The sequence below is a fragment of the Myiozetetes cayanensis genome, unplaced genomic scaffold (genome assembly GCF_022539395.1).
Source record: "Myiozetetes cayanensis isolate MyiCay16 unplaced genomic scaffold, myiCay2020 scf7, whole genome shotgun sequence".
Lineage (NCBI taxonomy): Eukaryota > Metazoa > Chordata > Aves > Passeriformes > Tyrannidae > Myiozetetes > Myiozetetes cayanensis.
In genome coordinates this window covers 7,906,274-7,921,502 of record NW_026087964.1, presented here as the reverse complement: position 1 = coordinate 7,921,502, position 15,229 = coordinate 7,906,274, and the positions used below count along the sequence as shown (strand labels likewise).

Below are 15,229 nucleotides of genomic sequence, written 5' to 3'. Positions count from 1 at the left end.
TGCACAAAGGGCAAGAAGCAGTAAGCTGCTTAGCAAGGAGAGATGATGTTTCTGAAAGTCATTAAGCTATTTTTCACACCACCTTTTTTACTAAAAAAGACATTTTCAGTCCAAGCAGTTGTTTTTAAACATCATTTCACCAGTTACCTGGGACCAACAAACGTGCAATATTTGTCGCTGTTAGTCAGCAATTTTAAGCAATTATTCTGTCGGAAGGGATGAAGGGATTTTTATACAATAATTTCACACTAACTTCCTCGTTTTTGGAAATCTTTTTGTTGAGATAGTGGTACACTACACAGACATCACCAGATATTCTTGTTAGAAAGTGAAGGTTGATATTTCAGACTGGAATTTGGCACCATGAGAAACAGCCATTCTTTTTCTCTATGAAGACAAACACTGCTGAAGCTGCTCTCTCTCTGGGCTTTCATTATTGTAGGAGCATAACTGCTAGCCATTATTTGTAAAAGCTGTTGTCTTCTTCTTGCCCCAAAAGCCTGATTGCTACCTTCACCTCCATCTCCGGTGGGCAGACAATCCCTATGTGTCGGGAACAGTCCACACGAAGGACACTGCACCAGGGCTCATAATGGGAGCAGGTAAGTACATGACATAATGTCTTAAGACCTGAAATGTGGCAGTGGTTCTTTGTAGAACTTTTGGTTTATAAGAATTTGATGCTATCAACGTTGCCAAAATAAGGCTTCCCTGCAGAATAATCCTATAGGGAATCTCTTGATTGAACAATTAAAGTTAATTGAAGCCCTACAGCTGTATGTTTTCAGGCAGACCTATAACAAATTCCTGGATACATTATGCTTTGCTGTGCTGTGCAGTACCTTCTTCCCTATTAGAGCAGTGTGGAGGTGTGATGGTGGCTGAAGGACATATCCTGAATTCTTTTTCTCTGGAAGTGACACATAGGGCCTCCAGCATCATGAATTGCCCAGCAAAACTGATGTAAATGGTGGCCAAGCCTTTGTTTTTAAGCCTAGATACAGATAATTTGTCTTGTAATTTTTATTAATTCCTTTCTGCCTAAAGAGAGATGAATTGAAAGAGGCACATGTGTCTCTGTGTTGGGAACAATGCTGGTTGTGGCTTCTCCATTATAACACACATATGGAGTCAAGTCACTCTGAAGTGGCATTTAATGAAAGAAATTCCATTGCAGTGTTTAGCTCATCAGGAAAAATATTCACAGAACTGTTTTACTTTGTGCCCTTTGTCCATCTATTAATTTTATTTATTCTTCTGTTTCTTTGTTTCAAAATTATCAAATTGTGAACTGCTCTAAGCCCTTTTTTAAATTGCATTATTTTGTTCTTATGTTATGGATTATGTTTAGGTGGAATGCCACATTCTTTTTTCATAAAAGTGTATCTATTTTTAACGAATAATGGCTTCTGCTTTAGCTTACACTAGTCTCTTATCAAGAGTTTATTAAATTGAAAATTTCCTGAGAATATCAAGGTGAGCATATTTTTTGTTTAAAGAGAATGCCAGCTGCCAATACTTCCATGTAACTGAAGATTTCAAGTTTCTCCCTAGTGTAAAGGGAGTTTAAAGTAGTTTACTGGAGACAGACCTATCTGGTGAAATGCTGCTATGTTTTAATTGATAAAAATGAGACTAAGAATTTGTACAGTGGCCTTGTAGATGGATTTCTAATGTGTTCAGTTCACATTTTATGAATACAAATTTTTCAAAAAATAACATCTATTTCAGTTGTCTTCTTTTGACATAAGGGTACTCCAAAATAGGTTCTTAATTTTAGCCCCACCATATTATGCCTAAATACTTTCCAGTAGCAAATTAAGCTATGAGATTTAATTAATTAGTCCATTACTCCTATTTTGTTTTTCTTTCTTCTTGCACTATAATCTGATGTGTTGAACTGCTATTTGTTGAGATGTTGTTTTCTTTTGGTGGGGATTTGTTGATGTTTTTTAAGTCTGCTCTTTTCTGAGGTGATATTAGGGAGGGCAGGTAGTAGAAGTGTATTTTGCCCTCAATGTCTTTCTAGAATGGGGTGAGGTCTTGTCACTGTGACACTGTCTTACTGTGCCAGGTAGGTAAACTTGTCAACAGTTTTCTTCAACGTGATCATGAGGGAGTGTTTCTGACAACATCCAAATATCATTAAGAACTGAACTAATATGTTAAACCTGACTTGGTTGCAGAGCAACCCATAATGTAATGGGAATAGCATAGCAGCTGGCCACAAACCTGGGAGGGATGGCGTGAAACTGGGAAAAACTTGCCCAAGAGTAGTGCATCCTTTTTCTCGTAGGTCATGTAGCTGCAAACAGAGAGAAGGAACTTCTTTTGAAGCCTTAAAAATTTTATAGAGCAACTGCATCCCCTTGCCAACACATGACTTTAATCAACTCTGATTTTGACTTGCCTTTACATTATTTGGATGCTCAGGTCATCTGGATTCAGTGCATATGTTCAGTCTTATCTGGCAAACCTGATATCCTTGTAAACTTTTACTTCTTATCAGAAATACTTTACATACAGTGAGCTTGAATTTCCTTTGACCTGACCCTTGAAACTGATAATCCTATGCAGATCAACAGAAACACTATATTCTTAGCACATGCAGAAATCAGGTTATTTGGGCCACATCACACACTACTGGAATTTTACTATTAGATTTAGGGAGAGCACATCTTCTGGAAATGACTGAAAATGATAAAGAATGTCAGCTGATCACACCACGTCTGCAAACCATCAGTGCCTTGTGCTGAAAAAAGGGAAATGTATTCTGAGGGTGAAGTAGGTAAATAATTGCCAACAGAGAGAGGAAAATATTAATACTGTGTCAAAATACTGTACAGCGACCTTATTAATAAGAATGTGTACAATTCTGATAATCAATTTTCAGGACCAGTGAGCAGGTGCTAAGAAGGCCTACTTGGCAGTTGATGGAAAGAGAGAATATTTACAAGAACCCCATTAGCTGAGAAAAATAAAGGACAATAAAGAATATGGTTTTTTTCCCCTGAAAGTGTAACCATGGGGTAGAAACAAGTAATGCAAACAAGCAGATAAGAGCTAGAAATATGGATTCTAACCACGAGGTTCATGCTCTCAATTATTAGCAGTGTGGCTATCAATCAAAAAGAAGAAAAGATTCCTTTAACGTGGAGTTTGGCTTCTTTGTAGGAAGCTTATACAACACATCTGCGTGTGGTAATGGAAAAGCTAACCTGTGACTGAAGGACAGTTTTGATACTGTGCTTGAAAATCAGAGCTCAGAGATTACTGAATATTGTTTTAATTTAAAAAAAAAAATTGTGAACAGCATTAATATCTAGAGCATTTGGGAAAATACAGTAATAGGATTTTACAATTGCATCTTTTTAAACTCATATTTACAAATAAAAATTCTGCTCTATTAAAGTTGAATAAATAGTTCTCAGGAATGCATATTTTTAGCTTATGTATATATATAAATTGTGCAGACAGAATATTAAATTTTATAGCTGTATACAAAAGTTTTCTTTTAAATAATCGCTTTGCTCTCTTTAAGAAATGTAATAGGGGTTTGCATTTACATTTGATCATGCATTTTAATCTTGGCAACAACTTCTATTTGTCACAGCATCAGCTATGAAATGTGTGTCAATTCATGTGCAAATTTTTACTATAAACTTGCGAAGGACTTTTCTATGAAAAATGTTTAGAGAGGGATAGCTTTTTCAGATGCCAGTTTACAAAAATGACCTGTTTAGCTTCCTATCCAGATGGCAAATAAAGCGAGCAGTAAATTCTGCACATTCACACAAAGTGAGGAAGTGCTGGAAAAGTTCTGTTTACTTCTTGTCATGTCAGGCCCAAATACATTGCATACATTGTGATGAATTTCTATCATTTTTCACAAAACTAGTATACTGGGATGCCTCTATAAAAGAGGATGAGGGAACAGGGAGATGATTGAGCATTTCCCAGTGCATTTTGAAGTGAACATCCTGCAATTCCTTTGAATTTTTCTCACATCAACCTGTTCCTCAGTTCTGATTCCCCACTTCCTCAGCTGAACACATCTTCAGCTTACCAGGCAAAAACTGTCTGTCTGGGACATTTAAATACAAATTGGTTGTATATTTGTTCTACACTGTGAGTACAAGCTTACAAACCATGAAATTTTAGCTTTCTGTGCATTGCCTGAAGGGATGTTCTGACTGTATTAATTACCAATCCAGGCAAGGCACAAGTCCCTTTTTGGAGTAGGTAGGTCTGCATGTATGCTAAATTTAAGTGACTGGAAAAGATTTTCCATATTAGAAGGATTATCTAGGTGTTGCATATGGGGATTATTTCTTCTCACAGTAAGCATGTCTAAAGTCACATATAAAAATATGGGTAAACACAGTGATGAGTAGCACTTAAAACATGCAAATTAATGGTAAATGGTAAATGAAAGTAATCTCCTATATTTCACAGAATTACAAAATGTGCTGAGTTGGAAGGGATCCACAAGGATCATCGAGTCCAACTCCTAACCCTACACAGGACCATCCCCAAGAGTCACACCCTGTGCTTGAGAGTATCATACAAATGCTTTTTGAACTCTGTCAGGATTGGTGCTGTGACCACTTCCCTGGGGAGCCTGTCCCAGAGCCCAACCACCCTCTGGGTGAAGAACCTTTTTCTAATATCCAACCTAAACCTCCCCTGACACAGTTTCAGGCCATTCCCTTGGGTCACTGGACCTTCCAAAATGCCTGAGCAAAGAAGATTTTTAATTACCATCTTGAGATCTGTATGTTTTATACCACCATAGCTATACCACCTTTCTAGAGAGCTTGGTTGGACATCAGTCATCACTGAAATACACTGCTTTCTTTCCCATCCCTGTGCTATACTGTCATGCACAAAGTCACAGACAGCTTGGAGAACTATGTTAAATGGTAGTTAATGCCTTTATGTTATGTCCTGATTTTTGGGACTGCCACCCTTGCAAGGATGGAACAGTGTGATTTTACCCAGTTGTTTCAAATCAGCCTTTACTCAGGATGAGTAAAAAACAGAAAGAATTTCCTGTATTCCAAAGCACAGTTTGAAAAGGTTTATAAGAATGCAAGTAATAGAAATGAAAAATGACCACCCTTAATAAAAACCTCAAAAACGCAGGCCATTTCCTTTTGCTTCCTGAATAGCAGCAGCAAGGTGTCAGAACATAACAACAGCAGTCATACTGGCTCAGGCCAAGAGTCCATGTAACACAGTATCGTGGCTGTGTTGGTGGCAAAAGCCTTTGGGGGAGTGTTTAAGGACAAGTCAGGTGTATATGATCCAGTTTCATAAAGTTTTGTTAGTAATACAGCTGTAATAAGAAGCACAGATTTTGGTGTGGCTCACTAGGCAAAAAGGACAGTGATGTTTGTGGGTGTGTGGTACAGTCCAAACACTTGGTGAGTTGGAATGGTACTTAAACACTGTAGGTGTTGCCTTCCAGTCTTGGGCTGAGCATAATTTGTTTCTCCCCTTCTGTGTCACTTGATCACAATGGCAGTTGTGCACATGTATTATTGGCTGCCACACTTACCACAAATATGATTCATAATTCTCAGACATGGCGTGGAAACATTCAGAATGTCTCAGTTCTACTTTGAGTGCTGCAGTGGCTTTGCATTTGTCATTTATTTATTTGCAACGTTACTAGTGTCAGGATTTTTTGCATTTAATTTGATGTGAATTGAAGCTGATGTAAAGGGGCTTATGGGGTGCCATTTCATGTGCTTTGTTTAGTTAGCTGGCTGATCCAATAACATGACACTTTTTGAGGTAGCTAGAGCCTAAAATTATGTGCTTTATTTTAAATTTTGGAAAGTACAAAATGTTCCACATCGTTGACGTTATTTTTTATTAGAGTATTAAAAAATAAAGTTAAAACAATGTAACTTAAAATAGGGAAAACTCATAACTCTTGTGTGGCACGTTAAATAGAAAGGTTTGCTAATAAAGCTGTATGGAGTTCGTTTAGTTCTTTGAAGAACTTTATTTTATTCCAGTTCTACTTTTTCAGGCTAACAGCTCGTAGTGATACCTGTGGCTTAAGAAAGTCATCAGACATCCCTATGTGTTCCTGGATATTTCCTTCTGCCTGTCACCTCTCAGATTTGGCTGCAGGGCTGCTTCCCACAGCAAATAGCCCCCTATGCTTTGCAGGAGCCTCCCTGTCTTCCCCAGTGCCGCAGGTTTTCTGCATTTGGCCTAAACTGCCTTTTCTTTCTAAATCCAGACACTGTTTTTCAGCAAGACATCTTCTGCAGGACCCACAGAGCAAACTCCAACTGCACTGAAAAGTTTTATCATTCCTTACGGAAAGGTTTTCTTAATCTGCTTGAAGATTTCACCTTATGAAGTTTGCAAAATTATGTCATATAATTGTGTCTCCCAGAAAATCTGGGTCATGAAAATTATAGCCTTCATTTATGACACAATTAAACATTGTGTCAGCAGTCAGAAACTCCTGCATGTACCTCTTCTGGGCTCTCACCCTTGGCCCAGGGATGGACTGCTTTCAAAGGTCAAACAGCACTTAAGTCCCTTCTCCCAAAGGAGTACCCCAAACTCTTGTTGTTGTTCATCAGTTTTTTGCCAAAATGGAATTATAAATGAGCCCACCAACTCCTTTTGCTCATTTATCAAGAGAAGGCAGTGAAGGTAGAAGCAGAACTAGGAGAAGTTCATGTCTGTCTTTTAACAGAGCTGCAATTACAATACTGTTGCTAGTATATTTCAGTCATTACCATATCAGCTGGATAGAAAAGGCTTTTTAATGAAGCACAAGTTGATGCTGTTTAGTTTACAGACTAATTTTCCATTAGCAAGGCAGTTTACCACTGAACTCTTTATTTCAGGAATTGCTATGGAGTTGTGTTTTAAAGACCTACTCATGCAAGTAGATTTTAGTAAGTGGTGAAAAAAGGTCGAATAAACAGCATTTATCCAGGAGCAAAACTAACACTGCATTCATTAAAGATATCTATGCAAAAAAAGGTGTAGACTGACAGCAATACTTTAGATTCTAGCAAACAAATAAGTGTTTCTGTCCCATAGAAAACGTTCCATGAATAACTGCAGAAGGACAAGAATATACCCATTTGCAGATGCATATACCAGTGAAAACTATACAGAGGAAAGTAAGAATAGTAAAAGAAATGTGTTTTTTATAACCAGTGAATCAAATCTCCCTTCCCTACCTTTAACCCTGAGAAGGTGATTTCTCGTTCATATCTCCTTCTAGTGAGCAGATTAATCTTAAAGCTGTATTTGGACAGAAAATATAACTGAATTCACGTGTGAAGCTTTCCTTTTGGAACTGTCTCATTAGGTAATATTCATGGGAGGTTTAGGTTGGATATTAGAAATAGGTTCTTCATCCAGAGGGTGGTTGGGCACTGCAACAGGCTCCCCAGGGAAGTGGTCATAGCACCAAGGCTGACAGAGTTCAAGAAGCATTTGGACAATGCTCTCAAGCACATGGTGTGACTCTTGAGGTGGTCCTGTGCAGAGTTGGGAGTTGGACTCAATGATCCTTGTGGATCCCTTCCAACTCAGTATATTCTATGATTTTATGATTCTATGACTTTGTCATGTATTACTATTGGAGTTTTTTTCTCTTATACTAGAAGATCTGCCTAAGTGAATGCAACATGAATGTAAACAAAAAAATGTAATATTTCAAGGACTACAGGACAGAATAAAACCAAAGTTTGAATCTGTTGGTTTTTTTTTTTTTAAATTAGCCTTTAGTTAGGTCTATGCTCTTTTGTCCTTAACACTGATGGTTGTAGCTTTCTGTCATTTACGTCATGTAGGTTTCGATTGCTGGTATCAGGGCCTTTGTTTCCAAAATCTAGACAGCCTTATGTAAAAATGATAACCTTTCTGTGAACCATGTGATGGCCCTTGCCATCCCTGCTACTTGGACCAGCTCAGCAGAGAGAGCGTTGGGAAGGTGAGCCTGTGTGCCAGACAGGCCCCAGTGCTGAATTAGGGTTGGGCTGTTTTTTGAAGAGGAAGATGTTTGTGGAGAAAGAATAGGGGCTATTCACTCCAGAGTTGCCTGTTTCTCTTTCCTTCCCACTTGGAGTAACTGCTGTTACATTCAATAGCAGTCGTATGGGTCATCCCTGCACTGTGAGTCCAAGCTGGTTCTGGCACATTTTTGACTTTACAGGTTGTTACACTTCAGATTTAAGTTATAAGCTGCCCAGAGTGGTTACATTTTATTTAAGGCTTTTTAAAAGCCTTTTGGTTTGTTATAACCTCAAATTAGTGCCCGGAGAAAGAGTCACACACTCTTCTCTAAAAGAAATTCTTTTCAATTTAGTGAGAAAAATAAGTTATTTGGCCAAAGGTTTTACAGGAGTATAATGCAAATATAACCAAGAAAATATATTCCACTAAAATACTTAGCACAAAGACCCATTCCACAGTAAACTTCTGTTGCAAACCATCAGTATACTAGCTTTAGAAAAACACAATTCATTTGGTTTAAGTTACAAGAGAAGGAAAAGAGTAAATGAAGAAAACAGATTAAAAGAGTAAAGAGAGAGAAGAAAGAGAGGAGAAAGGAAAGGAAAGGAAAAATAGTTACCAACAAGATCGGATGGTTCTCATGGTTCAGGTGGCAGGAGAGGAGAGAAGAAGAGGCTCTCATGGAGTCTCGTGTATTTATAGAGTTCAGTTTTCCCTCCCAGACAGGATACCTGGTCAGTGCCTTCCAAGCCAGAGTGAGGTGTTCTGTAGCCAGTCACAGGCTGCAGGGGTGTGGTGTGGTCAGGCTACCAGGCAGGTCTGCCTCGACTGAGAGCCCGGCTGCAGGGCCTACAGCTCTTCCACGTGCTCTGCAGGGGCACAGCCGTGTTGGCTCTGCCGTGTGCTCTCAGCAGGGCTCATGTGCAGGCCTTACCATGGACCTGCAGGTCTAGGCATAGTCCTACACACACACACATTCACACACTCACACACTCACAATGAGTTGGTTCCGGCCCATACCAGTAATTCAGTGAAATTCCGGTCCAGTATCTCACACAGGTCTTACATCTACTTCATCCATAGGAGTTTGGTTCTTTAGCAGGTGGTCAGTCCACACCACCTTCATCCATGCTGTACTGACCTTGTCAAATCTCATTACCTACAGCAATAGGGTCTTTTTTCAAAATGACACAACCAACTGAATCTGTGCTGAATTATCTCATAAATGAGAGAGTGTGAAGTGGGTTGCAAAAATGAAAACCCAAGAAGGGGCAGCAGCATCTTCTGAAATGTTAGATGCAATTGAGATAAATTAACTGACTTCTATAAATTCCCTGATTCAATATAAATATCCTAATCCTGTCCAGGATGTATTTAGGCTTAAATAATGTAGAGTTATACCACTAAATAGTGGACCACATGCAACCTTGATGGTCTAAATAGAGCATGTATTTTGGGCAGTGAGCACTGTCATTCCTCTTGGGAAACTTTCAGGACTAGTGAGCATATTCTGCATAACCAGATATGTTTTAGTGGTTAAAACCAGCTATTTATGTAACACACAAGTGGAATTTCACACTGCTATCCTAATCTCAAGTGTTTTCTTTTACCACCTCTTCTGTTTAAGAGGATCTGGTAACTTTCATCTTATTTCTACTGTAAAAATATGCAAACCATATATTTAAGTCAAAATCCCCCAGAGAATATAATTTAGAAGGAATATTGTACCATGATTGCTTCTCCCCTAGAACATTGTAAACTGCCTGGTGGTTTAATAGTTTGGTGTTTGAAATACGGCATGTTAAAAGATGGCAATCTCAGTATTTGGGACTGCATCTACTATCATCTTCCACAAGTTTAACACTTCTGTTAGATTTGCAGCAATCTGAATTCTCCTCAGTACTTCTTGTCAAAAATATTCAGTAGCTTCCTAGTCAATATTTAGATAAATCAAGTCATTCTGCTTTCAATTCTTTTGCACTTAAACTCTTTTTCAAAAGCCCTGTCCCCTCTTTTCCGTGTTACATATTTCACCAGATTCTAGATTTTGCTACCACTTCATCAAGTCTTACATATAAAATATTTTATTTGAACATTTTGAGTTCAACATGAATACTTTTACAGGATATGATTAGGGTTAAGGTAAAGCTTCTGAGCTCATGGATGTTTCATACTTATATCTTAAATACGTGTTGTTTTATAATAATTTCTCAGCATGCAGCAACAGAACTAAAATGCTGGTTTGTCTTCTGCGTTTCAGTATTTGAATCAAGCTTCATTTCTCCCACCAATGGACAAGATAGTAATGGAAAGGAAGATTTTTAAAGTGTACATATATATTTTTTTTAAAGGATTTTGCTGGTCCTACCAGAATAGAAGTAAGCCTCATTACCTGAGTTTAGTTCTTGTTTTGACTTGGAAACTTCTTACTGCGACTGGCATCAGGACTAGATCCAATCTTCTTGCTCATTTTGGTGCAAACTTGTTTTCTCCTGTTTTGTGACAGGTAACCTGGGGTCCCAGCTGGTTGAGTATAAAGAGGAGATGTACATAACATCTGACTGTGGGAACACATGGCGTCAGGTAGGAAACATCAAGGAACCTGGAAATAATTTTAATGTATCAAATGTGATGAATTTTATAATGCTTAACTAGTCTTTAGATACCCACTCTTTTGAAGGCAGTGGCTACTATTATCTCCATTTTGCTTGGAAACCAAGAGATTAAAAAGATGACAATATTTGAATTTCATTGGGACCTGACAGCCTGATCAATTTGAGTCTTTGCAAATCCCTTCTTAAAGATCTTAAAAGTATCTTATGCAAAAAAAGTAGCATCTGTTTAGGTTTTTAATAATTTAAATAATCTTCCTATGTTAATGGTGGACTTGGGCTAGATCTTGCAGTACAAACATTCGAAGATAAAAGACATGGCTTAGGTACAAAGGCAGAAATTCTTCAGCTTCATAGTCTGAAAACTGTTATTTAAGCATAAACTTTGTTCTTCATTGAAACTGAGTGAAAACAGATTTAAAAAAAAATAAACCTTTGAATGTCTTTTAGTATGATTTAATAAATTCAGGGACTACAAATACCAAAGTGTTAAAAAGAGAACAGTGATGTAGTAATGCTATCTGAATTCTGGATGTCTTTTGCTTCCACTGCCTAGTAACAATTAAAGCATTGCATGTTTATTATGTATTCTAAACTGCTTTGTCTCAGTGTGGTGGGTTCACCCTGGCTTAATGCCAGGTGCTCATCAGAATCACTTTATCACTACCCTCCTCAGCTGAACAGGTGAGAGAGAATATAAAAAAAGACTTGTGGGTCAAGATAAGTCACCAATTACTGTCACGGGCAAACCAGACTCAACTTGGGAAAGATTAATTTAATTGCCAATGAATAACAGAGTAGGACAGTGAGAAATAAACCCAAATTTTAGAACAACTTTCCCCCACTCTCCCTTCTTCCCAGCTCAACTTCATTCAGAGATTCTCTACCTCCTCTCCCCATCAGCACAGGGGCTGGGGAACTGGGTCTATGGTCAGTTCACCACATGTTTTCTCTACCCTGCATTCCTCCTCATGGGGAGGACTCCTCACATCTTCCTCTGCTCCATTGTGGGGTCCATCCCACAGGAAATAGTTCATTATGACCTTCTCCAACCTGAGTCCTTCCCATGGGTTGTAGTTCTTCATGAACTGCCCCAGCATGGATCCCTTCCACAGGGTGCAATCTGTCAGCAAGAGGCTGCTCCAGCGTGGATCCCTCATGGGGTCACGAGTCTTACCAACAAACCTGCTCCAGCACAGGCTTCCCATGGGGTCACAGCCTCCTTCATACATCCACCTGCTCCGTGGGCTGCAGGTGGATCTCTGCCCCACCATGGACCTTCATGGACTGCAGAGGCAGAGCTGCCTCACCATGGCCTGCACCACGCACTTTACTCTGCTGTGGCAGCTGGAACACCTCCTCCCCCTCAAAGGACTAAAGCATGTCAAAACCCAATTTCATTTCAGTTAAAATAGTGGTTTAGTGTTTAGCTGTAATCAAATGGAGTCATTTTCTGAGAACAATTAAGTGTGAAAATGTTCTCGGTAGTGTTACTGAGCTTGCAGAATTTAAGGTTAGAAGAGGAAAATACAATCAGATTCTTATATTGCTACTGTAGGATGCCATTAATACTCCACTTTTAAAAGGACTTTTAAAGATAAATGGGTTATTTTGCCATGAGAATGTCTTTTGATGTTTAAAAACTAAACTTTTGTGCCAAATTCCTGCTTGAAACCTAGAATATGATAAATAGGTGTTTAAATGCAAAAGTCTTCCAGGATTTACAGGTTCAATACTTCATAGAGGTCTCTCTCATAATTTATTGTTAGTATTTGCCAAAGTTTTATAGTTTTTCTGGGGTTAAAAATAAGAAGAAAAGAGTGAAGGGGATCAAATCCATATTTTACTTCTTTTTATTTGCAAGACACTCAGGTAAATGATATGTGTTGCAGCTTGACCCTAAGGTGCCTATTCATGCTGTAAAACCGATCACAAACTGATCTCTCATTGCAACAGTAGAAACTGAAAGCACCATTGCTAGCTTTATTTTAATTAAAACTGCTTCCAAGCCCTTGAAAGAGCTTGCTCAATCCTAATATTTGCAATGAGAATTAAATTGTAGATTATTGCATGTATTTTATGGCTTCACTGTTCACGACCAAACAGTTCTTCCAGATGACAGCAGTACATTTCCTTTCTCTGTTGGAGTTCATACAATGAGAGAGAAGGCTTCAGTCAGGTGATATGGGAATTTAAATAATTAAGTAAACTGCAGGCCTTGTGAGCTGGTGAATGCAGAACAAATCCCATGCTTTGAAATGATTTTTCATCTGAGTTTAAGATTCTGCACTTGGAGACTGTGGTTGTCATTAGTGAGTGCCTGGCACCTTTCTCATGTGCTCACAAGGTGTTGCAGGGCTAGAGGATGAGCAGTCTGTGCCTGTGTATAGAGACAGAGCAGAGCAGAAAAGTAAACATAAGAGACTGAGGAGAAAAGGCAGTTCAAGAAATTAATTAAAAGCTTTCTTGAAATAATAGCAATATCGGTTCATAGGAATATAGAACTGTGGGAAAGGTCAAAGATCATGTAATTCAACCATATTCTCTGAGACAAGATCAAATGTACTAGGAACATCTCTGCAAGAACTATTTGTTAATCTCTCACTGTAGGAAATTCAGGCTACATGGTGTTTCACCATTCTTCATAGATTTTTCTGAATATTTTACGTAAGCTGACTGTTCCTTTTGCTGTTATTCTTAAAGTTTCACAAAATCTACAAGGTAATTTCTTCTTATCTTTAGAGAGGAGTGGTTTCCTGTCACCTTTGAGTAACTTTTTAGATGTTGAAATGTGATTATCAGGTCTACCCAGACTGTAGGAATTTTCCCCTTGGAAACAGCAAACTCCAATCCACTGATTTTCCTAGTGAGTCAAATTCCTAAAGTGCTGCTTTTTTTTTTTTCCCCTTTTTTTTTTGCTCATATATTGGACTATCTAATATGACATGTCTCTCCTGAAGCACGGTAAAACTGAATACAAAATTACAAATTTTGTCAGTACTATATCGAACAAAATTATTACCCTTGATGTTTTGACATTACTGGCACTCCATTTCAGAAGATTTCTCCTCCTTGCACTAGCATCACATTGTTGATGCAAATCCAGTTTGTGATTCTTAACTGGAGCCAGTCCCTCAGTTTGTAATACATTCTCACTTTAACAACAATCTGCTGATCATTTTCTTTCCATAATTTCTTAGCTAGCTGTATATACTTAAATGATTTTAAGGCTCATGTGGGTACTTCTTGCTCTCTTCAATTACCTGTAAGGAGGTTGTAGACAGCTGGGGGTTGGTCTCACCTCCCAGGTAATAAGCAATAGGACAAGAGGAAACAGCCTCATCTTGAACCAAGAGAGGTTTAGACTGGATATTAGGAAAAATTTCCTCACTGAAAGGATGGTCAGGCATTGGAACAAGATGCCCAGGGAAGTGGTTGAGTCACCATCCTTGGAAGTCTTCAAATAGCATGTGCCTATCGCACTTAGGAACATGGTTTAGTAGTGGACTTGAAAGTGTTCAGGGTTCATGGTTAGACTCAATGATCTTAGAGGTCTTAATGATTTTGTGATTCTATGATTTGACCTGAACCCGTCCATAACTTGCATATGTTGTGGTCATTGGAGAGTTCAGGATGACTTACATATAAACACATCCAGTGTTTACAGATAGAAATAAACCCCTAAATGAGGGTTTTGTGAAATTAGGTAAATAATGAGGGAAAAATGAAAATGTTTGGGGAAATAATGGAAGTTTGGTGAGGAGGATTATAAACGCAGTCAGGTGATGTGCAGCTCGGGTGTCAAAACCCACATATAGTGTTGTTTGGCTTTATGTACTGCACTAGCAGAACATCTATGTTTAGATAACATAGGCCTGTGATAGACTTAGAGGCACACTATCACACATGTTTGAGATCCCCTGAAAGACCAAAGCAGAGTGGTAAATTATGGCTGAGCAAACTCTTGAAATGCAGGTGAAAACAGCAGAGTGGGTGATCCTTTAGCATGGATCCTTTAGCTCTTCAGTGCCTGCATTCCCACTTGTGTGTCTCTGCCCAGGTGCTGCTTCAGCCCCTGGTTGGCCAGGTAATGAGAATAAATTTGCTCTTTGCATTTCATCTGTGGTTTTTTGGTTGTTCCTGTGTTCTAATTCTGCCAGCTTATGCAAAAAGTAAAAACAGGGATTGTGATTATAAGTAACCACAATACCACTTGTGTTGGCTCTAGTTGTTCTTCTGCCTTTCTGTTGCATGGTGCCTGAGCTGCTTGTTGGAATATCTTGAAACCATCACTCTTTTTTTAGGAAAAACTGAATTTTTTTATCTGTGTACTGTACAACATTCCACTGCAAACAGCAGTAGTTTAGGAGCTGATTGATAAGCAGGTTAGACATCCATGCAGCAGCAGTGGGCTGGTCTGTAGGAGGAGGGAATCTCACCTGGACACTGTCATGAACTGTGTGGGCTTAGAATCAGAGTCTTAGAGTTGTATAATTGTTTAGGTTGGAAAAGACCCTTAAGATCACTAAGTCCAAATATTAAACTAAGTGCCAAGTGGACCATGAAGGCATAACCTGAAGTGAACTCATGGAGCAGATAAGTTTATTTGAAAGGTT

The 15,229-nt window shown here is 38.6% G+C and overlaps 1 protein-coding gene across 6 annotated transcripts in view; it reads left to right on the top strand.

Moving 5' to 3' along the window:
• The window catches only part of SORCS2 (sortilin related VPS10 domain containing receptor 2), a 545,954-nt gene that overhangs the window by 468,775 nt on the left and 61,950 nt on the right, over positions 1–15,229 (top strand). For all 6 annotated transcript variants that reach the window (XM_050337677.1, XM_050337682.1, XM_050337681.1 and 3 more), the window contains exons 11-12: positions 500–602; positions 10,508–10,584. In XM_050337677.1, the coding sequence (XP_050193634.1) occupies positions 500–602; positions 10,508–10,584 (180 nt within the window). The remainder of the gene's footprint in view (positions 1–499; positions 603–10,507; positions 10,585–15,229) is intronic.